Raw genomic sequence first — 24612 nt, 5'->3', positions numbered from 1 at the left:
TTGCTTTTTCCTGTTCCCTGAAGCCCTGGGGTCCAGTCTGGACCCCCCAAAACTAAAAAGCCCCATGTTAAGAAGTTTCTGGAAGTAAAATCCAAATGCACTAGAAAAGAGAAAGCCAAGATGAAAGTAGGGAGCAGGAACAGAGCCAAGAGAACTCAGAAAGCAGGATGCCATGTTCTTAAAACCTTCATGAAACAATAGAAAAGGGAATTCTAAAGCTATAAAACTAGAAAAGCTAGCTTCTCCCTCTTAAGAAGTCAAGAAAGCAAATTTCATATAAAATGGGCAACAGAAAAATGTCTAAGAAGTTGTCACAAGAAAAAAGGAGCAGAATAACATCTCCATACATAACGACAGCAAGATGAGAAGACACCCATAAAAAGATGAAAACTGTAACCTACCACTTAAGAAAGCGTGAAAGAAATAAGGAAAATAACATAAAACATGAAAGAGTAACATAAATCAGAATCAAAAACACTTAGATGAGGTGCTAAAACACAGAAAAAAGTTACATATGAAAGAAAACACTATTTTAAAAATGAACATTAAGGCACAAAGAACGCAAGAGCAAACAACCACAATAATGTCCTGAGAAACAGAAGGTAAAGAGGACAACTATTAAAAAAAACAAAACAAAACAAAAACAAAACCGTCATTAAAAAAGACCTGAGAAAGTGACAGACCAGACAGACTGACATACGGGTAACAGGAGTTCCCAAAGAAAGTCATTTATATCAAGTTCCAAGACAGCAAAACTTTGGGGATGTACACACAGGGATAAAGAAAATTTGGGTAGGATGATAACAAGCCAGGAGAGTGGATGGTCCCACAGGAAGGGAGGGGACTGCGAAGGGACGCTCTTAGGGACAGCCCAGGGTACAGGCAGTGTTGTGCCATGGGATCACACAGGCTTATAAATGGAACTTTAAACTATGCATACGTACTTCGCACACTCTTAGTACCATAGATATCTCCTGCCTTTCCAAAGTTCGCGTTGTGCCACTTGCTTTCACAAAAGACCCTACGGCAGTACCTGCTTTCACCAACCCAAAGAAATTGGAAGAGGACTTTCTTTCACTTTTATGAAAAGAAGTGAAAAGAGCATTCAGCATTTGTTTTGCAGCAAGCTGTTACACCTTAGGTGTGCTGCAAACAGGGAGTGGCACAGCCAGGCTCCCTTAGCAAGACATGTCCTGAGCTCTAATAGCCTCCCAGCGGTTATTTTTTGGGTGTGGGAACATTCAGAAAATGCTCCATATAGGGGCGCCTGGGTGGTGCAGTCGGTTAAGCGTCCGACTTCAGCCAGGTCACGATCTCGCGGTCCGTGAGTTCGAGCCCCGCGTCGGGCTTTGGGCTGATGGCTCAGAGCCTGGAGCCTGTTTCCGATTCTGTGTCTCCCTCTCTCTCTGCCCCTTGCCCGTTCATGCGCTGTCTCTCTCTGTCCCAAAAATAAATAAACATTGAAAAAAAATTTAAAAAAAAAAAAAAAAAAAAAAAAAAAAAAAAAAAAAAGAAAATGCTCCATATAAATTAATAGTAAGTGCTTCTTTGCTTTGAGCCATTTCAGCTTCCAAAAGGTTTCATAGGAATGCTCTACTTTCAGATAGTGGGAGAAATCTGTAAACTTTAAATACTGTGCTACCAAAAACCAAAAAAAACAAAAACAGGGGCGCCTGGGTGGCGCAGTCGGTTAAGCGTCCGACTTCAGCCAGGTCACGATCTCGCGGTCCGTGAGTTCGAGCCCCGCGTCGGGCTCTGGGCTGATGGCTCAGAGCCTGGAGCCTGTTTCCGATTCTGTGTCTCCCTCTCTCTCTGCCCCTCGCCCGTTCATGCTCTGTCTCTCTCTGTCCCAAAAATAAATAAACGTTGAAAAAAAAATTAAAAAAAAAAAAAAAAAAAAAAGAGTTTCTTATGAAAAAGTTTTGATTGCTTTAAAATGGATTTAAGAATTAATTCCTGCCTGAAAAGCCTCAGCCAAACACAACAGTATTGTTTCAGAGCCAACCACAAACATCCATTTCTCGTGCAAATGTGAGAAAGCAAAAAAGAAACACTCCATTTCATACACTTACTTGAGCATATGCACTCTGAGTTACTTTTCGCAAATCATCTTGAGCACCAGTTGTAATTCTTCCAAAGAAGATTTCCTCTGACACTCGGCCACCCAGAGTCATGCACATCCTGTCCAAGAGCTGCTCTTTGGTGTATAAGTATTGCTCTTTGGGTAAATACTGAGCATAACCTAGTCCTTTGCCCCGTGGGATGATGGAGACCTGGCAAGTAGAAAATATACAAAATGCCGACAACTCAGAAAAACACAAAAAACAAAACCAAAAATGTTGAGGATTCTACCACCAAATGTTGACCACAATGTTTATCTATACGTAGATAAGGTCACTGATGAAAAATAAGCATGACCCCTGGGAATTTCCGTCAGCCTTGGCAGGAGGAGAGCTAGCAGAAGTGACCGCTCAGGGAGGATATTTTCTTAGGATAACTTCACCTTAGAATTCTAGACAGTATTTCTTGTCTTTCTATAAGACTCAACTGAAATTATTCAGTCTTGACAAAAGGACAACTGATGAGTGATGACTCCTTCTGACAGCTCAAATATGGCCTAGGCGCCATTCAACTTGAGTGAGCCCCAGCCACAACCTCCTTTACCGGACAAAGGGGAAGGCAGACCTAGATGCTCAGCAGGCTTCATTTTCTCCTCTAAGTGTTTTTTGCCACTGCGTAAACTCCTTAAAATTTTAAAAAATCAATTTTATTGGGGATAGTTTATATTCAGTAAAATGTACCCATTTTAAGTGTACAGTCCAATGAGTTTTGACAAACCTAACTTCCTACCACAACAAAGATACAAATCCTTTCTCCATCCTGCAAAGTTCCTTTGTATTCCTTCTGGTCAGTCTTACCCCACACTTCCCCTCCAGCCCCAGGCAGCCGGAGATATGCTTCCAGTCCCTATGGATCAGTCACCATTTCTGGAATTGTATATAAATGGAATCATACAGCATGTACTTTACTGTGTCTGGTTTCTTTTATTGTTTCTGAGATTTGCCCACACTGCTGTGTGTATTAATAGTTCATTCATTTTTACTGCTGGGTAGCATTCCATTGTACAAACATACCAAACATCCATTTCATTCTTGAGGGACATCAGGGTTGTCTCCAGTTTATTGCTATTATGAATAAAGCAGTAAAAGTCTTTGTGTGGACATGTTTTTATTTCTCTTGGGTGATTATATATAGGAGTGAGATCATTTGGTTGTATGGAAGAATTTGTTTACCCTTATAAGAAACTGCCAAATTGTTTTTCAAAAGGGATATATCACTTCACATTCCCATCAGCAGTGGATGAGGACTCCAGCTAGACTGACATCTTAACCAACCAACACTCAGGACTGACTTTGTAACTTTAACCATTCTGATAGTTATATGGTGGTATTTCATTGTGGTTTAATTTGCACTTTCCTGATGACTAATGGAGTATCTGCATGTGCTTAATGTCTATATGTATACCTTCTTTTGTGAAGTATAGGCTCAGATCTTTTCCCCATCATTTCACTGGGTTGCTCATTTTCTTACAGAATTTTAAGAGTTTTTTACATATTCTAAATACAAGCCCTTTGTCATATATGTACTGTAAGTACATGACTTGTCTTTCATTTTCTTAACAGTGCCTTTCGAAGACAAAACATTCTCAATTTTGATGATATCCCACATAACTTTTCTTCTGTGGTTCATGCTTTTTGTATACTAAGACAGTTCTTCTGCCTAAGGTTACAAAGATTTTTGACCTATGTTTTCCTCTAAAAGTTTATTGTTTTAGTTTTTACAATCTATTTCAAATTAATTTTTTACATATGATGTAAGGGTCAACATTAGCTTTTTCCCCCACATGAACACTGAGTTGCCAGAACCAGTGTGACAATCCTCCTCACCTTAAATTACTTTGGCACTTCTGTTGAAAATCAATTATTTAATTAGTTATGTGTGATTATTTAATCAACAAATCAATTATTTATGTGGGATGGATCTATTCCATCCCAGTGAACTGTTTAGTCCCTTCCGCAATATTAGTCTTCATTACTGTAGCTTTATTCAAAGTCTTAAAATTGGGAGTGTAACCCCTTCAAACTTGTTTTGGTTTATTCTAGTTGATATACATTTCCATATAAATTTTAGATCTGCTTATCAATTTCTATTAAAAAAAAGTCTGCTATATTTACGGCAGAGATGTGAGCTGAAACTATACATGAGTTTGGGGAGAACGGTGATCATGGTATTTCATGAACACAGTGTATTTCTGTTTTTATTTAGGTCTTATTTAATTCAATGTACAGATCCTACAAATACTTCAATAGATGTATCCTTAAATATTTCATGTTTCTGGATGCTGCTGTAAATTAAATTGAATTTTTAAAATTTCATTTTCCAATTGTTCACTGCTAAAATACAGAAATACAATTGATCTTTGTATACTGATCCTGAATTCTATAACCTTACTAACTTCACTTTTAGGTTCTAATGGCTTCTCTGCAGATTATCTAGGATGGTTTATTATTGTTGTTTATTTTTTGAGAGAAAGAGACAAAGTGTGAGTGAGGGAGGGGCAGAGAGAGAGGGAGACACAGAATCTGAAGCAGGCTCCAGGCTCTAAGCTGTCAGCACAGAGCCTGATGCGGGGCTCGAACTCATGAACCATGAAATCATGACCTGAGCCCAAGTCGGATGCTTAACCGACTGAGCCACCCAGGTGCCCCAGTTGTTGTCATTTTTTTAAGTAAACTCTACCCCCAACATGGGACTTGAACTCATGACTCCAAGATCAAGAGTGGTATGCTCTACGGACTGAGCCAGTCAGGGGCCCCTATCTAGGATGTTTTATGCACACTTTATCTCCTCTGTGGTCACCTTGCTTCAGGGGATCCCCCTCCATTTCCAGTAGTCCCCTGACATCGCAAGTCAGACTGCTGCTTCCTGTGGTTCATGCTGTACCGGTTTGGGGACCGCACTTGGTTGAAAAAGCAAAAATTTAACAATCTCACTTGGTACACCCATCTTTCAGGAGATTTCTCTTTGGTTTCTTTCTTTTTTGCCAGGCTCTCTGGGGTCTCCCTATGCAGGCATTGTTTAGTGGTCAGCCAGGGAGTTGGGCAGTTTCAACTCAGACCTGGGTCTCATTCCTCTGTAACTTTCTTGCTTTCAGGATTTTCCTGTTAAATTTCCAATAGTCTTCAAATCCTGAACTCTCTCCTCTGCCACCTCAATACGGTAAAGCCAGCCTTTTCCATCACTGTGGCCACGGAAAATTCCTCAGGCAAGAAAGTCACTAACTCCCAATTCTAACCCACTATAGCTACTGCTTTTCAAAAGTAAACTCTCCTCCAGCTTTGATCTGCTTTGGACACTTTTCAGTCCCCTTAAATAGCAGTCTTCTTTCCAAACTTTATAACTTATTTGCAGGAAGGTTTGCTAACCTCTTCATCCCACTGTCATTACCAGACATCTTGGCCAAATTTCTTTATGTATTTATCTTTGTGGGAGTGCAACTTTCTCCTCAAGTAATTGCTCACACAATCTGTCTGACACGAACTGTTTTACCTTTAAGAGTGGGTCTGCGTGTTCCAGATACCACCCGGCAACCGCGTGACCTGCCTCATGGTACGCCACGGTCTTCTTCTCCTCGGGCTGCAGAACCTGGGTTTTTTTCTCTAAGCCTGACAAAATAATAACAAAAAACCAAAAACACTGACTCTGTGGCACTGTCATAAAAAGATGGTTTTTCGATCCACACACTTCAATCTACACAGTCTCTAATATGATTTAGAGACTAAGCTGTCTGCGACAATCCAGAAATTCCCAACCATGGTCAGACTAAGAGCAAAGGACCAACTTCAAAATACACCCAACTCCTGCAAAATGCATTCACTACCCCCAGGACTACTTTTTTCTGAACTCTCCCACGCTTTTGAGTCATCTATTTTGTTTTGGGAAATAGAAATGCAAGACAAAATTCAGCGTTTAGGTCAAAAAACATAAAATTCATAGAAAGCACAGAAAACAAATTCCATGCCCATTCATGGAATGACCCCTGCTTAGTCCAGGTACTTGGAATTATGAAGTGCAGGGTAAACAAAGATGAGACTGCCTGCTGTCTGCTCCTGACGGAAGGCAAACGGGAGAGGAAAAAGGGAGCCGGATGAAGATCTGGAAACACCTACTCAGCAAGTCAGCTAGACCAATGCTGCAGCAGCCAACACACTAATCAACTGACCCTAGGGATTCCAAGAACGAGCAGCAGGGCAGACCTGAGAAAACAGACCCAGAAGACCCCTTGTGCTGGGCCCATGTGTTGACTACACAGCCGGGGGACCCCTAATCCAAGTACAATTCCTCTCTGGCCTGGATCAAGGTGGATGCTAAATTCATTTGCATCTCTGTACTATAGACACTAACTACATAGCTTGTACTCATACAAATCATTACACCATGACGAAAGTAGTTTGGTTGTGTTCAAGGTAACGCATCTGAGAGAATTTCTCAAATGATAACGTATTAAGGAGTCCGAAGGATTAAAAAAAAAGAGAGAGTGCTTTGTTCCCAATAACACAACCCAAGACAAGTACATACCGCAGAGCTGGAAAGGTGGAGATTTACAGAAGGTAAGCCCGCTGTCTTCCAGAGATAAGCAGTTCTTGCTTGTATAAGAAAATATGAATCCCACACCTCACCAAGTTTACCCCTGGAATTTTTCATTTTCCCAGTATGCTTACTGCAGAACAATTGCTCGTGGCCAGTTAACAGTGGCTGAGCTGTGAACAGGCAAGTGTCCGTCCACCTCAGAGCAAGGGCCCCTCCTAGACTTGCCGCCCTGACCTCTTTCACACTGAGCACTGACTGTTCCCCCACCTAAAAGGCACAGACACGCAGCTTTCACCTGCCTCTACAGTGAAATGTTTTAATTCCACTCACAACTCTATCAACTTAGATTTTTTTTTCTTTTCAATTAACAAATTTCTAGAATAAGTAGTCCATTCATTCAATGGTTGGTTGGTTGGTTAGTTAGTTAGTTAGTTAGTTAGTTAGTTAGCATCTAACCCAGGTTAAACACACTGCTATACTAGCCTCCAGATCCTCACAGGAATCTCCATTAATCTGGCTTCGTATTATCCACTCAGTTGAAACTGTCACGTCACGAGACACCAAGAAGAGTCTTGTTGCCAAATCCGAGGTCATGCTCCTCAATGTCCCACATCACTGGACCCTGCCTTTAAGTCCTTTGTAAATGTGTCTTTGCCCTTGTCTCCCATCTCTTCCAACCTCCTGGATCTCCTCTAATGGCATCTATTCCTTGCCTTACTCGCTGATGCACCTCCTGGGCCTGTGGCATACAAGCTCTGCTGACCTCGCTGGCTCACTTTCCTCGCCTCCGCTACCAAATACAGGCAGTGTTTACTGTGCGTCCCCTACCCCCCAAGCCCTCTCACCCACCTCCACACCACGGGAACCACAGCTTGTGGCACCGTGGTGCTGCAGAGTTCCACATGGACAGCCCCCCGGCTTGTCTCAAATTCTGCACATTCCATCTTCTGCCAAACCAGCTGCCTCTCGAAGCACCCCATTTTTCCTATGGCCTGTAAGGCTGTCCTTTTTTTTTTTGCCTATTACCGCCGGGACTACCTGTGCTAAAGTACACTACCCCACATTGATGACTACGATGTTCCTTGCCTTCAGATACCGCTCTCTTCTTCAATGTCAGATTCTTTTTCTTAAAGCCTACTCAATAGCTCAGGAAAAATCCATTAGTTTAATACTAGCCACAGGACAACAGTTTCAAAAGCCCCTGAACTCAACATTTAAGGCTTTCTAAAATCTAGATTTAAATATTTTCAGCTTTGCCTTACCTCCCAAAGAACTGGAGTCTGACTAGTTTGCTTTCCCTCCCCAAAACACAGGCTGTAACCCTACCTCTAAACTACCTTCTCTGTTCCTGCCACTCTGATGCCATACCTACCCCCCCACCCGCTACTGAAACCTGTTTAAATCCCCCCTCTTCTACAGAGCTGTGCCTGACCATAGTGCCCTTCCCTTCTTTGCCCCTCTGGAATTATCTTTTTATGCATATTAAACTATAAGCTCCCTAGAAGGCATGGAAAACGTGTACATCCCCTACTGTGCTTGTGGGGTGAGCATTTCTTGGTTAAACAGCTGCTACAGCTGTTTATCCATCACCTATACCTAGCACAGAGCACATTTATGCAATAAAATATTTGGAAACAGGAAGGTTGTTTTTTAAAACATTCTCAAAACACTACATCGGTATAATTCAGGGGAAGACACCTTGCTGCTTGCTGCCAATACATGTGAGGAGTAGTTTGGGCTGCTGTCTCAAACTCACCCAAACCAACAGCACCCATCTCCACCAGACCATGGGGTGGGTGGGGGAAGGAGAAGTTCACAGTACCGAGAGACACAGCAGGTGCATGGTGAGCCCCAGGGTGGGGTGGATAGACTTTTCTTTGCTTCTAGATCTTGCCAAAACAGAGAAACCTATAGTCTCAAACTGATTTTATTGGCCTTTTGACTTGAGTTATATTCAGTTTACTTACCACCAATCACCCGCTCAATTGCTTGTTCAAAGTGTTTCTGATTTATGGAATCCGAAAGGTGTCTTGCAGCAATCAGAGCCGCTTCATTACAGACATTAGCAACATCAGCCCCTACAAAATGAATACAGAACAGCTTACCACCAAATATACTTGAACTGATTGGTCACACATTACGGATGATCATATCCAGTCAGTTTCTCAACCAGCAGTAGACTAAATAAGGGCTTAATGTAATATAATTCAGTTTGACTCATGATGACCCTAAGCTGTTCTAGCAGTCAGTAATAGCCTGGTACAATCCTGGCCCTTTGAACTGAGATGCAAGTATCAGTAATAGTAAATAGATAATTATAGGCAGCCATTTACCTTTATAGGCAATATGGCTCATGTAACTACAAACTAAGACAGTCTTTAAAAATGCCCATTAATTGGGGCGCCTGGGTGGCTCAGTCGGTTGGGCATCCGACTTCGGCTCAGGTCATGATCTCACGGTCCGTGGGTTCGAGCCCCGCATTGGGCTCTGTGCTGACAGCTCAGAGCCTGGAGCCTGCTTCGGATTCTGTGTCTCCCTCTCTCTCTGACCCTCCCCCGTTCATGCTCTGTCTCTGTCTGTCTCAAAAATAAATAAGCATTAAAAAAAAATTTTTTTTAAATGCCCATTAACTAACTTAGTTCTATCAACTCTGTTGGGAGAGTGACTAATACAGACGTTAGGCAATATGCTGAAATACAATGAAAAACATAAGCACTAAAAATAATGGTGCAGTTAAATACCAAAAGTTAAATATGTGAAGCTTGTCAAATGCTTTCTAGATCCGTAAGTCTCTTTATTTTTTTTTTTTAATTATTATTATTATTTTTTTAACGTTTATTTATTTTTGGGACAGAGAGAGACAGAACATGAACGGGGGAGGGGCAGAGGCAGAGGGAGACACAGAATCGGAAACAGGCTCCAGGCTCCGAGCCGTCAGCCCAGAGCCTGACGCGGGGCTCGAACTCACGGACCGCGAGATCGTGACCTGGCTGAAGTCGGACGCTTAACCGACTGCACCACCCAGGCACCCCAGTCTCTTTATTATTTTTTTTTAAGGTTTCTTTATTTTTGAGAGAGAGAGAAAACAGAGGAGGGGCAGACAGAGGATTCAAAGTGGGCTCCACACTGACAGCAGAAAGCCTAATGTGGGGCTCAAACTTACAAACCCCCGTGAGATCATAACCTGAGCTGAAATCGGGTGCTTAACAAACTGAGCCACCCAGGTGCCCCGATAAGTCTCTTTAAATTTTTTATTTTTTTTAATGATTTATTTTTGAGAGAGAGTGAGCGCAAGTGGGGAAGGGGCAGAGGAAGGGGGTGGACAGAAGATCCAAAGCGGGCTCTACAATGACAGCAGCAAGCCCAATGCGGAGCTCAAACTCACAAACTGTAAGATCATGACCTGAGCCAAAGTCAGATGCTCAACTGACTGAGCCCCAAGTCTCTTGGTGCCCCAAGTCTCTTCAAATTAACTTTTCAGATAAAGCATATGGTAAGTCAAATAAGCTATAAACAAATAAGCTCAATAAACAAACATTAAAACGTTATAAATTCCAAAGTCCAAAGATACAAAACAAATAAAAAGTTAGAACCCTGGGACATTTAAGATGAATATCTTCTTCTAACCATATACTTACATATAATCCTCTAAGACTTTCCAAATGTTCATTTTTATTTCATTTTGAGTTTGGAAGAAAGATAGGAGAAAGGAGTTTGGAAGAAAAGAAATTTGAGTTTGGAAGAAGTGAGAAAGGCTCACATTTACATTTTAAAACTCTTGGAATAAACACATGCAAAGATACTCAACATCACTGGTCATTAGAGACACAAATCAAAACCACGAGATGCCACTAAGGTGGCTGCAATCAAATAGACAGACAACGACCAGTGTTGCCAAGAATGTGGAAAAACTGGAACCCTCTTACATTGCTGGTGAGAATGTAAAATGGTGAAGCCACCCTGGAAAACAGATTGATAGTTCCTCAAAAAGTGATTCAGCCACTCTACTCCTAGGTATACAGCCAGAGAAATGAAACGTATGTCCACATAAAAATCTGTACATGGATGTTCACAGCAGCAGCATTCACAATAGCAAAAAGATGGAAACAACCCAAATAAAGAAGATGTGGTCCATCCACACATTGGAATATTATCCAGCCAGGGAAAGGAATAAAGTCCTGACACCTGCTGCCACATGGCTCAACTCTGAAGACACTACACTTAAGTGGAAGGAGCCAGGGAGAAAGGATCCTATGTGGTGTAGTTCTTTTTACATGAAATGTCCAGAATAAGAAGATCTATAAAAATGGAAAGTAGGTGAGGGGTTGCCTAGGGCTGGGGATGGAGGGAGTAGCTGCTAATGGATTCTTCTGGGGTGATAAAAATGACCTAAAATTAGACTACAGCAGTTACAGTGCAACCCGGTAAATACACTTTTTAAAAACCACTGAATCATACACTTTACAATTCACAGATGAACTTTATGGTATGTGAATTTTATGTCAATAGAGTTGTTAAAAAAAAAAAACAAACAAAACAAACACCCACATACAAATAATCCAGAGGCAGCAGGAAGAGGGTGGGGTACATACGAAATAAGGTTTAACATGCACTGAGAACTGTTCCTGAAGCTAGGTGATGGGTGCAGAGGGGTTCATTATAGTATTTTCTCAATGTCTGTATATGTTTGAAGTCTCCCACTGAAGAGGCCCCAAGGTGAGAGGTAAAAGTGCACTGGGAGCTGGTAAAGGTCACTGGTTTAAAAGACTTCTGACACAGGACATCAGGTTCTGTTCCACTCACCTGAAAACCCTGGAGTTAAGGAGGCAAGTTTTCTTGCCAGCTTCTCCTTTTCCAGGGCACTGTCCAGCTTCAATGGTCTGAGGTGAACTTTGAAAATAGAGGCTCTTCCTTTTATGTCCGGTGGTCCTTGAGAAATTATTTTTAAGGAAAAAAAAAAAAAATCAAAGTGAAATAGTTATATCTCTCCTCATAAGAACTGGACTGAACCTGATGAAGGTCATCTCACCAATAAATATCTGCCTATCGAAACGCCCTGGCCTCATCAGTGCCGGGTCTAGAATATCTGGTCGATTGGTGCCCGCCAAAATGACGACGTTTGTTGTTGTGTTAAAACCTAGGGACATAAAAAAACAAATGCCAGACTTAAAGCTTTAAGCATCATTTCTATAAACACAAATGCCAAAGGGGTGCCTGGGTGGCTCAGCAGGTTAAGCACCTGACTCTTGGATTCAGGTCAGGTCATGATCTCATGGTTTTTGAGGTAAGGCCCCACATCAGGCTCTGTGCGGACCTTGCAAAGTCTACTTGGATCCTCTCTCTCTCCCTCTCTCGCTGTCCCTCCCCCACTTGCACTTTTTCAAGTGCGCATTCTGTCAAAATAAAACACATACACACACACACACACCACACGCAAGATTGTAATTTATAGAACTGTAACTTGAGAATATGTTGTTCATTTTTTAAACGTTTTAAAATTGTGGTGATTAAATTTGCAAAGAATGTGTCTAACCTCCCTGGGTCACAAGACAACCCATTGAGTATTTGAAGACAGGTATCAACCTCCAACTCCAGCCCCTTTGCCAGACTCTGCTTGGTTCTATTGGTCACTTCTCCAATGTCAATGCCTTGGCTACAGGAGCCTTCATCCTCAGGACCCCGGCCCTGAAAGAGCTTTGGTGCTGATAGCCCACAAATATGGCCATACATGGACTGACCACCACAGAGGGAAGAGCTCTACCTTAATCGGATATAGGCAGACCGCGTTTTATTGCACTCTGCTTTACTGCACTTCACAGATACTGTGTTTTGTACAAATTGAAGGTCTGTGGCAACCTTATGCTGAGCAAGTCTATCAGTGCCATTTTTCCAAGAGCATTTGCTCACTCTGTCTCTATTACATTTTGGTAATTCTTGCAATATTTCAAACTTTTTTGTTATTGTATTTGTTGTGGTGACCTGTGATCAGTAATCTTTAATGTTACTATTTTAATAGCTTTAGGGCACCACACACTGCACCCATATAAATGAATTTAACTGATAAATACTATGTGTGTGTTCTGACTGCTCCAGCGATGAACTGTTCCCTCTCCCCCTCTCCTTGGGCATCCCTATTCCCTGAGACACAACAAAATTGAAATTAAGCCAATTAGCCCTACAGAGACCTCTAAGTATTCGAGTGAAAGGAAGAGTCTCAAGTCTCTCACTTTAAATCAAAAGCTAGAAATGATTAAGCTCAGTGAGGAAGGCATGTTGAAAGCTGAGATAGACTGGAAAGCCAGGCCTCCTGTGCCAAATAGCCAAGGAGTAAATACAAACCAAAGGTTCTTGAAAGAAATTAAAATGCTATTCCAGTGGACACATGATGATAAGAAAGCAAACAGACTTACTGCTGACATGGATAAAGTTTTAACTGTCTGGATAGAAGATCAAACCAGCCAAAACATTCTCTTAAGCCAAAGCCTAATCCAGAGCCAAGCCCTCACTCTCTTCATATCTATGAAGTCTGAGAGAGGTGAGGAAGCTGCAGAAAACAAGTTTGAAGCTGCCAGAGGGTGGCTCACGAGGTTAAAGAAGCTGTCTCCATAGCATAATAGGGCAAGGTGCAGCACCAGGTGCTGATGCAGAAGCTGCATCAAGTTATCCAGGTCTAGCTAAGGTAATTAATGAAAGAGGCTACACTAAGTAAAAGATTTTCAATGCAGATAAACAGTCTTGGATTGGAAGAAGATGCCATCTACGACTTTCATAGCTACAGGGGAGATATCAGTGCCTGGCTTCAAAGCTTCAAAGGACAGGCTGACTCTCTTGTTTGTGTCTATGCAGCTGGTGACTTTAAACTGAAGCCAGTGCTCATTTGCCATTCTGAAAATCCTCAGGCCCTAAAGAATTATGCTAAATCTACTCTGCCTATGCTCTAGAAATGGAACAAAGCCTGATGAGAGCACATCTGTTTATAACATGGTTTACTGAGTATTTTAAGCCCACTGTTGAGACAGCTGCTCAGAAAATATTACTTCTGACAATGCCCTGGTCACCCAAGAGCTCTGATGGAGATGTAGGAGACTAATGTTGTCTCATGCCTGCTAACACAACATCCATTCTGCAGCCCATGGATCAAGGAGTGATTTTGACTTTTAAGTCTTATGATTTATGAAATACATTTCGTAGGGCTATAGCTGCCAGAGATAATCAAAAGGATTCCCTATTCTGGATGCCACTAACAACATTTGTGATTCATGGAAGAGGTCAAGATATCAACATTGCCAGGAGTTTGGAAGAAGCTGATTTGCCCCCTCATGGATGAGTTCAGGACTTCAGTGGAGGCAGTGACTGCAGATGTGGGAGAAATAGCAAGAGAACCAGAATTACAAGTGGAGCCTGAAGATGTGACTGAATTACTGCAATCTCATGAGAAAACTTGGAACATCTGAGGAGTTGCTTCTTATGGATGAGCAAAGAAAGTAGTTTCTTGAGACGGACTCTAATCCTGGTAAAGTTGCTGTGAAAATTGTTGAAATTACAGTAAACTATTTAGACTGTAACAAAAACTTAGTTGATAAAGCAGGGGCAGGGTTTGAGAGGACTGATTCCAAACCTGAAAGGAGTTTACTGTGGGTAAACAATGCTATCAAACAGCATCGCATGCTACAGAGAAACTGTTCATGAAAGGGAAAGTCAGTCAATGCGGCAAACTTCGTTGCTGTCTTCTTTTAAGAAACTGCCACAAACCATCCCAGCCTTCAGCAGCCACCACCCTTATCAGTCAGCAACTGTCAACACTGAGGCAGGACCCCTTCACCAGCAAAAAGATTACAACTCACTGAAAGTTCAGAGGATGGTTAGCATTTTTCAGCAATAGAAGCTAAAAAAGATTTTAAAATCTTTATTTATTTTTGAGGGGAGGGAAGGGGCAGAGACAGAGGAAGACAGAGAATCCCAAATGGGCTCTGTGTAATTAGCACAGAGTCCAATGTGGGGCTCAAACTCAAGAACCAGGAGATCATGACCTGAGCTGAAATCAAGAGTTGGATGCTGAACGAACTGAGCCACGCAGGCACTCTGAGCATTCTTTAATTAAAATATGTACCAAAAAAATATGTACACTTTTTTAAGACACATACTGCATACCTAAAAAGACTCAACATAATGTAAACATAACTTTTATATGCACTGGGAAACCAAAACATTCATCTGACTCGCTTATTGCGATAGTCACTTCATAGCAGTTGTCTGGAACTGAACCTGCAGTATCGCCGAGGATGCCTGTCTGATGTCCAGCTCAGTCTCGTAAACCAGCTTAGTACTGAGCACTGCGCTTCCCTTTCTAAGCACACAACAGCATCCGTGTATCTTACAGCACAAAGTATTCTCACATCCCACAAAATGGCTTTCCTAATAAAAGAAAAAGCTGACTAATGTGCAAAGACTGCTACTCTCTTAGTATTTGAAATCTGCCAAATTCACACACTTGGTTATGCATGGGTTTTCCTGATGCTTCAGAATCACAGATGATTTTAAGAATGAGACCACAATTCTTTTGCAATCATTTCACCAATTTTTCTCTTATTCACCTCCAGATGCAAACACCATCTTAATACCAATATTGTTATGGCAGGCTGCCAAGTAAGAATATTTTGGCATTATCCATACTGGTACAGAAGAGCCTTTAAAAAGGGCTGTTTGTTTTGGAGAATACTGTTTTAAAATTTGAACTCAATACCGACATAAGGATTCTCACTTTAGCTATATGGAAAACAATTAGAAAATGTAGTTTAAAATACAAAAGACTTGAATATTCACCATCCATCTCCACAAGCAGCTGATTGAGTGTATTCTCCTGTTCACTCTGCCCTCCAAAGTTGCCTCTTCCTCTCTTCCTTCCCACGGCATCTATTTCATCAATGAAGAGAATGCAAGGGGCATTCTTCCGAGCAAGGGCAAATAAGTCTCGGACCTGGATAAAAATATAAACACTAGAGTCACTTAACAACTGAAAATTATTTTCCTCCTAATAAAAAATAAACATCATGCTTCCATCCAAGAGGAAGATGATCTTTTTGTGTTAGATACTGTGCACTACATATTTAAAAAGAGTTATAAGAAGCAAAGAGGTGGCAAATGATGAGTAAGGTGGTGGGTAACTGCTTTAAGGTGAGTAAATATTATTTCTATAATATCATAACTTACTGTATATATCAAAAGTGCTAACAATATCTGCTATTTTTATAGCAACAAATTAATACTACACATTTTTACCCTACCAAAAGAGAATACTGTAGAGGTGTAAACTTTATATTCAGTGTAAAAGTTCAAACTACTCTGGCCCGAGGCAGGCTGTTAACAAGCAGACACTTACTAACAGATCTAGGTAACATGTATACACACCGTAAAGGCCGTGAACTACGCAAGACCACACAGTGATCACCCCAGAGCATAATACAGTGCTCTGCCACTACAGGAGCAGGTGTGAGGCCCATGCACCTACATTCTGTCCTGCTAATAAGCATGTGCTTATGCTTATGATGAAGGAATGGCCATCCCCAGGGTCTCAGCCTATCACCTGCCCCTTTTAAGAGATCCAGAAACAATCTCCTATGCCTCACATCCCTTTTCACTTCATTCACCAGAAGTCCAAGTTTCCCCATCATCCTTTCCTGCCTAGACTTCCTAGCTTTCATTCCTATAGTGCTCTGAACACATCCCCTAGGATAACTCATGTCCCGCCAAGGCCTCTCCCTCTGAACTCCAGATCAGTGATCAACAGATCCCCATCCTCTCACACCTCCTTCACCCCCTTGTCTGTCCCTGCAAAGCTCTCAACTGGAAGGGGTTTTGTCTTTCCATCCGAGCCAGTGGGAGTTGAAGTGCACCTCATGCAATATGACTACTGCCAAAACAATTCTGCTGGAAAACCCCTGCTCAGAGATTCCCACCATGTGGCAGACACACTGCCCTCCTGGTTGTAGTACTTCCTGGGCCCGATTTCCCATTCTTCCAGCCTACCCCCACCCCCTCCACTGGGCACTATTTTTTTAGTGGTTCCTGGTTGGCCGTCCCCTGACCCACCTCTTTCAATCACCTTCTGCTCTATTTTGCCATGGCCAGCAATGCCAAGGTTTCCCTACACAACCAGCTTCCCATGGTCTACTCTGCCCCCTCCCACAGGTCTGGCTTGCTCATGTACTCAAGCTTCTCTCATAGCCGGCTTCTCCTGGATCTCTAGCCCATTAGGCCCACCACTTACCCCCACCACCCACAGCTCCTCTCCTGTCTTCAGCCAACCCCCACCACTCCTACCCGTACCAGATTCCATGATCCATCATCATAAACATTCAAGTCCCCCAGGCTCCCCTAGCCGTCTGACAGCCCTCCTATGAATCCACCTACTTTACCTATCATAGCTCATTTAAATTATGATGCCATCAATAGTAAGACTCATCATTAATACACTTCCCACTGACAAAGAAAAAATGCTACCAGTCGGTGGCACAACACTTAGTTACTGATTATAAGTTGCATCTTGGTGTTTGGAAAAGCAACTGTGGTAGCACTTGGCACTTCTACAGTGTTAAAAAAAAAAAAAAAGTCAATATTTAGACACTGGTAAAATACACAAGAGTAAAAATTTAAGTGTTTCTTTAAAAACTAACCCATACTCACACTTCCTGATTTCAAAACTTACTACAAAGGAACAGTAATCAAGACTGTGGTACTGGTATAGAGAGAGACAAATGGGTGCCAACACCATTCAACAGAAAAATCATCTTTTTAACAAATGGTGCTAGGAAACCCAGATATACACATGTAGAAGAGTGAACCAAGATGGACCCTTACACCTCACATCATATTAACTTGAGACAGATCACAGACCTAAACGTAAGAGCTACAACTTTTAAAACTCTTAGAAGAAAACACAGGAATATTTATGACCTTGGATGGTGACAGTCTTAGAATATGATACCAAAGCCCAAGCAACAGCAAAAAAAAAAGGATAAATTAGTCTTCATCAAAAGTAAACACTTTTGTGCTACACTACCAAGAAAGGGAAAAGACAACCCACAGAATGGGAGAAATTATTTGCAAATAATGTATGTGATTAGGAACTAATATCCAGAATATATAAAGAACTTTTACAACTCAACAACAAAAGGACAACCCATAAACAGACTGCACCAGTCTGGTCCAGGGCCATCTTTACCAGCTCCGTATTTGGGGGGAAGATCAGGGGGAGACAGAGGAGGGTGTGCCATCATAAGAGAATGAAAGACTTACTCTAGCTGGACCCACACCAACAAACATCTCCAAAAACTCAGATCCACTAACAGTGATGAAAGGGACGTTGGCTTCTCCAGCTGTGGCCTTAGCTAGCAGTGTTTTCCCAGTGCCTGGAGGACCAGTGAGAATGGCACCCTTCAGATATAAAAAAGGAAAAGTATATTTAGCTAGAATTTCAGAAAAGTAAATTGCATATCCACAAACAATTCTAAGATATAAATCTGTCTATAAACTCTGATTATATAATAAACGTTCCTTAAACAACGATGGCAAAACATTTTTATAACAGTAAAAAGAGGAAGAAAAGGATTAGAGACCACCTTGTTTTTAAAAATGTAGTAAGAATGTAAAATCTTACATACTTCGCTTTAAGATTCTTAGCACTGCTTTTCAGATCTTTAGACTTAAGCTGAATATCTATTAATAAACCAACTGAGGTTGGGGCATCTGGGTGGCTCAGTCAGTTAAGCTTCTGACTCTTGGTTTTGGCACAGGTCATGATCTCATGGTCCATGGGCTGGAGCCCCAAGCTGGGCTCTGTGCTGATGGGATTCTCTCTCTCTCTCTCAATCTCAAAATAAATAAATAAATTTTTAAAAATTTAACAGGTAAGTTTAAAAAATAAATAAAATAAGCCAACTGACGTTTACTTAAATAATTCAAAGAGACACAAACACCACACTCCCAAATTACATTTTGCTTATTTTCTTCCCTTTAAAATTTCACAAATGAAGTAAAAATCTAATGACCAACTATGAATGTAGTTAAAAAGGGAAAATGTGTTTGCTCAGTCTAATTATTCAAGTTGTATAGATGTTTAGGCATGATGTGCACAGATACTACGTAAGTCAGAAAATTATAAAATTATCAAATATGACTTTTCATCCACACAGGCATGATATGAAAATCAAGGAAACGATTTCCTTTACAAAGGATTCCTTTAAAGTAAACTTTATTAGTGGATTTTTTTAAATAATTAAACATCTTGGATTCATTTACTTAATGACCAAGCCTGGCCCTGGGAGTATAAGGATCAGTAAGGCCAGCCTGTCACCAGCAGCAGGCATGGGGACTCCTGGGAGGAGGAGGCTAGAATCAGTGCTATCTCTTCTCCACCAAATCCTGTGCCACGAATCTGAGTGCCAGGCCCACGCAAATGGTCTGTTCAAACCTGCTAAGGGAGGGACAAGCGGGTGACAGCAGGAGGTAACGTGCTCATGTGCACAGTTACTGAGAGACGGGGTATCTGAATCAGACTGGAGGGAGAAGGAAGGCGAATCAGGGAAGGCTTCCAAGGGGAGAGAACACAAATCTTTTCAGGAATATACACACCACATACAAGCAGACACATTCCCACGGAACAACTGACCTGAAAAAACCCTGGAGTAAAGCAGAGACTAATAAGACAGAAGAAGAAAAACAGCTACTTTGTCACAAGTAATCAAACTTCATAAAAGTATAACTTCAGAGATAAAAAATTCAAACAATTTTTGGGTTAATACGTTGAAAATAATCTGAACGTTCACTTTTTACCTTTGGGATTTTTGCTCCTAGGTCTTGATACTGCTTTGGGTTTTTCAAGAAATTCACAAATTCCATTATTTCTAGCTTGGCCTCCTCACAGCCAGCCACATCTTTGAACTTCACATCTATCTCATCCTTCAAGACTTTGGCAGTGGTTTCTCCAACACTGAAGAGTCCACCCATCCCCCGGCCTGTCCGGCCAATGCCGGCGGGCCCTCTCCGTATGGTGTACAGTAAGAAAGCGATGATAAGCACCGTGGGCAACATGCTCAGGAGAAACGAGCTAAATAAAAGAAACCACACACAACACTGACATGTTTTTAAGACTGTTACTCTTTGGCTTTTTAAATGTTTGCAAGATACACTTTTTGGTAACTGCTTAGGATATAACTGTAAACGTTTTCTATTTTTGTAAAACCTGAATATTCTAGATGTTTTATTTGAGGCACAAAGACAATCTCAGTGTGTCAATATCACTGACGTAGAATTGCAGAAGACGAGACCAAAGAAAAAACTGTTCTTAACACATATGCTGTCTACTGAGATTTTATTTCTATCCCAGTAATCTCCATTTATGCACGATACAGACCTAGCTGTAATTTACTATCATTATATCTGCATTTCAAAGAAACTTCTTTTGAATTACTTAGAAGTTTTAACATGACCTGGCGTTAGCCTGGGCAGAAATTGCAGTTCTCTTAATTGGAATTTGTCAACTTATTCTAAAGAGATGTCTTCTAAATATCAAACCCTCGCTCAGTTAACGGCAGATCAGTTTCAAAAGCCCTGTACACAATGGTGACAGCAATCTGTTGGTAAGCGCTGCACAGGCCACTCCGTGCAGCTTGTGCAGACTTAGCAGACTGACTCCCAGGGGAGCAATCTTTTGTCCTCCAAGCTCATGCTCTGGAGGGCACTGCTCAGATAGGACTTAAAGCCTGGAGATACACACTCATATATATGAGTATATCCTCAGATATATACTCATATTGGTTAATATAATGCAAGTTAGCTGAACTTATCCTAAGAAATTAGGATCATAACCTTGTACACGGTTTAGCTCTAAAAAAAACAAAAAACCAGGATCTACTTTTTAAGTTTTCATCTTTTACAATTTTTAAAGGCCCCCACAGCAGGCAGTAAGAACATAGAAAAATTTACCTTTGGTTTATTTCTGGAGGGGGAAAAAAGATACACTGACCATAGATGTTTAAGGAATGGTGCAACCAAACTTTCTGTAATGTTTCAGCAGCAGCTATACAGTTAAATGATTATATGACAGCCCCAGGGCCCAAGGGATATAGCACATGTGAAACAATCTTGATAGCTATCTGGATCTAAAAACAGGTAAATTGTAGGTTGACACAACTAAGATGCAAGAAAGTCTCTAAAACAGAGTAATACTACCAGCTCAATTAGCACACTAGCAATCCATTTTTCTTTTTTGCCTAATTTTTTAAAATTTATTTTTGAGAGACAGAGTGAGACAGAGCACAAGTGGAGGAAGGGTAGAGAGAAGGAAACATAGAATCTGAAGCAGGCTCTAGGCTCCGAGCAAGTGTTCAGCACAAAAGCCCGACGCGGGGCTCAAACCCACAAACCGTGAGATCATGACCTGAGCCAAAGTCGGTCACTTAACCGACTGAGCCACCCAGGCGCCCCTAGCAATCCGTTTTTCTGCTCTTTTATTCAGAAAAATTAAGATTTACTTGTACTTTCACTCTTGAACTGCTAACTCCGTAGCAAGGTACACCTCAATGCGAATGGAGTAACTGCCAGGAAATCTATCTGGGTGTTATACATGGATGAGTACTCAAAGGCCATAGATTTCCTATAGAAACTCAAAGACAAGTGACTCTTGAAATCAATGGGCCCTTCTTGGAGGCCTCAGACTTCTAACTGGTCTTATTAAAGATAAATAACCCCAAAGGGAACAAGCAAGCTCTGACAAGAGAAAAAAGAGTTACTTAAAATTCCTGGAAAACTCTGAAAAATAAATGTAAATGACAGTTAAAAGGTGGCAATGCCATTCTTTAACACAAAGGGGCTCTTTATGATAAAATCCTACTAAAGGACGTTAATACCCCCAAACTATTGCTTAATCAAAGATAAATACAAATGTGCAGAAAAGCAGTCATGAACAAAAACCAGTAAATTACCAATGACTTAAAAGAAGTCTGGCCCAACTGAGACAGACTTGAGAATGTCGTATGTCACCTGCCATCTGGTGACAGAACACACAGCAACCCACACAGAGCACAGTGAACAGTCTTACCCGTCACTTTCAGCAATGTAGACGACAGGAACCCGATTCTCCCCTTCTATGCCCAATTCCTGCTGTAAAGTTTCCAGATTCCGCTCAAAGGTGTCCACACTGCCAATATTAAACCAGACGTATTGCTATAAAAACACAAAACAAAATATCCTAAGAATGAAGGGGAAACAAAGTTTAATTTACCAGAAGGTTCAACTTTTAATGAATTTTTCAGAAATACTGAAAATTTAGAAAGTGAAAAAAACCCCACAATAATAAAGGACTGGTTTTAATGATGCAGTGATTAAGTTTCACTCAATGAGAGCACCTGGCAATCCTTGCAAATAAGCATTTCTTAAGCAATATTCTTAGTGGTTCTACAATTATACACTCAAATGAAAAATCTATTAAAAGTCCTTTTCATAAATATGTGTCCTTTTCTGCTTCTTCATTTCCCACGTATTTCTCAGCTATTTCCAAACTGAAAACTAATGTGATGCAGTACTAACAGCCAAAATTTCCTGAGCACTTACTAAGGGTCAGGCATGGCCCTTAGCCCTTTATATACACTAACTCATTCAATCTTCAGAACCACCCTAAGAAGTAGGTACCAGAAGTGATACTCAAAATCTGAACGTGAGGAAGGCACCCCACCGCCCAATGAGAACAGAAGCGTCCTTCGCTGTGCCAGCTGTTACTCTTCTATTCACTTGATCAGGTGAGTTACTGAGGCCCTGGGGAGGCACCAATGAAGGATTTGAGGCAACGGCTACTTACCCCCCCACCCCAAAGTATTCCCCTTTGTGCTAGTTGTTTACTGGCTGAGTATCAGCCCTGACTCTTACTGTCCCCATTTTACAGATGAGAAAACTACAGGGGTGACTTCACTTGCCCATGGTTACAAATCTAGTAAGAGGCTGGATCTGCACCCGAGGAGTCTGGCTCCTGAGCCAGTGCTCCTAACCAGCATGTCACACTGCCTCTCTTCTACAACCACACACGTACTTATAATAGCTCACATTTATGGAGTTTTACTAATATGTTAGAATCTGTTCCAAGCCCTATGCAAGTATTAGCCGCATTTTCTAGCACAAAAAGACTCTGTTCCTCCTCTAACCTGTAATCACTTAAAAAAAGTTTTAACCAAGACAATAAATCTATGTCATAGAAACTCAATTCAAAAGTGTGCACAGAAGAGAGTAACATGTCATCCCAAAGTCCTCCCACCAACCAGTGCTACTGAGTGCAGAACAGCACTCTGGTATTTCTCTCCAAATATCTAAAAACAAAAGATGGAGAGTAGTTTTATAACAGATATATTTTTTCTTAAGTTTCTCTAATAGTATTATCTAACAGTTCTTGGTAAGTTGTTCACTGACAAACCTACAAAATTCCTGCTATTACAAGCCCAAAACAAGTCAATAATAGGTTAGCCACATGTGACTAAGCATTCCCTTACTTAACACCTACTCTCAACTGGACACTGTGCATGACTCAATATCAGACAAATGGGGCAGATAAAGAGGACCAGCAGCATGAGATTTGGGGACAAGATCTAGAGAAGACCCACCAGGGGTGGGTCTCAGCTTTCCAAGTGATTCTTACACACAGTGAAGTTTGAAAACCCCCAATGACATTCAAGATCTCATTTCAGCACTAAGCCTTAAAGCATTATTATTGCCCTTCCCATCTTAGTGATAAAGAAACCCAGGCTTAGCGGAGTTGGCCATATAGCTAGTAAAGAGTAGAGCTGATCTGAAGCCTAGTCTGTCAAACTCCAAAGCCTGTGCTTCTACAGCTAACACTTAAGTAACACTGCTACTCTATAAGTAGCAGGACACCAAAAATCATCTACCCATTTCTGAAAACTCAAAATAAAGTTTTTATTAAGTAGGTATTACATGTTCTCTGGGGAAAACTACAGTAATATAAACATAAATAAAACAAAAAGCATCTGTAACCTCAACATCCAGAAACAAACACGACTAGCAACTTTGATGCCATTCCTTCAAGATTTCATAATAGCCCCTTTACTATCTTGAAATACATGCACAATTTTGAAATTGATATAAAACCTTAACCATAATATAAAGGATAAATAAAAGGAAAGTAATTTATAATAAAATGGTACGAATTTCAATACATAAACGTTTGTGCATGCCAGCACTAGATGTAAAAATTGCCTTCTAGGGAAGAGGACTGTCCTGCCGAGCCACTGCTCCAGCGGCGAGATTAAAGCAAGAGAAATGAGGAGCCCTTATTATTAACCAGGTGTCTAATGTGGGCATTTACTGATTTCCAATTTTCTGCTCTATTATCAATGTTTTGGAGGACATCCTGCATACACATCTTTACATGCATCCTTAAGTATTTCCCTAGAATAGTCCTAGAAGCAAAACTACTGAGTGTGTGCATACTTTCAAAACTGCTGAAATACACACTGCCAAACTGTCCTCTTGAAAGGGAGTGCCAATTTAATTCCCAGCACTAAAACTCTGAGGAATAGTTCTGAGAAAAAAAAAAGGAGCATGGTTATTAACGAACATTTCATCATAAGGCAAAAAGAATGGGAAGTGGGGTAGAAATGAAGACAATTAAAATAACTTACTCCTAAAAGTGACTAAAATACCAAACCCACACAAGTTTAGAGACATTCCTCTTTTTTTTTTTAAATTTTTTTTCAACGTTTTATTTATTTTTGGGACAGAGAGAGACAGAGCATGAACGGGGGAGGGGCAGAGAGAGAGGGAGACACAGAATCGGAAACAGGCTCCAGGCTCTGAGCCATCAGTCCTGAGCCTGACGCGGGGCTCGAACTCACAGACCGCGAGATCGTGACCTGGTTGAAGTCGGACGCTTAACTGACTGCGCCACCCAGGCGCCCC

General features: G+C 41.2%; 1 protein-coding gene across 1 annotated transcript in view; it reads right to left on the bottom strand.

The window, feature by feature from the left end:
- Positions 1-24612, bottom strand: part of AFG3L2 (AFG3 like matrix AAA peptidase subunit 2) — a 41188-nt gene that overhangs the window by 4664 nt on the left and 11912 nt on the right. Inside the window, exons 7-15 of the mRNA XM_047826900.1 lie at positions 21749-21873; positions 19483-19756; positions 17947-18084; positions 15475-15628; positions 11681-11788; positions 11455-11580; positions 8619-8729; positions 5611-5726; positions 2073-2273 (exon numbers count right to left, since the gene is read on the bottom strand). Coding sequence (XP_047682856.1) covers positions 2073-2273; positions 5611-5726; positions 8619-8729; positions 11455-11580; positions 11681-11788; positions 15475-15628; positions 17947-18084; positions 19483-19756; positions 21749-21873 — 1353 coding nt within the window. The remainder of the gene's footprint in view (positions 1-2072; positions 2274-5610; positions 5727-8618; positions 8730-11454; positions 11581-11680; positions 11789-15474; positions 15629-17946; positions 18085-19482; positions 19757-21748; positions 21874-24612) is intronic.

The sequence above is a fragment of the Prionailurus viverrinus genome, chromosome D3, assembly GCF_022837055.1.
Source record: "Prionailurus viverrinus isolate Anna chromosome D3, UM_Priviv_1.0, whole genome shotgun sequence".
NCBI classification, from domain to species: domain Eukaryota; kingdom Metazoa; phylum Chordata; class Mammalia; order Carnivora; family Felidae; genus Prionailurus; species Prionailurus viverrinus.
The sequence above is the reverse complement of the archived record's forward strand: the minus strand, read 5'-3'. Positions and strand labels throughout refer to the sequence as shown.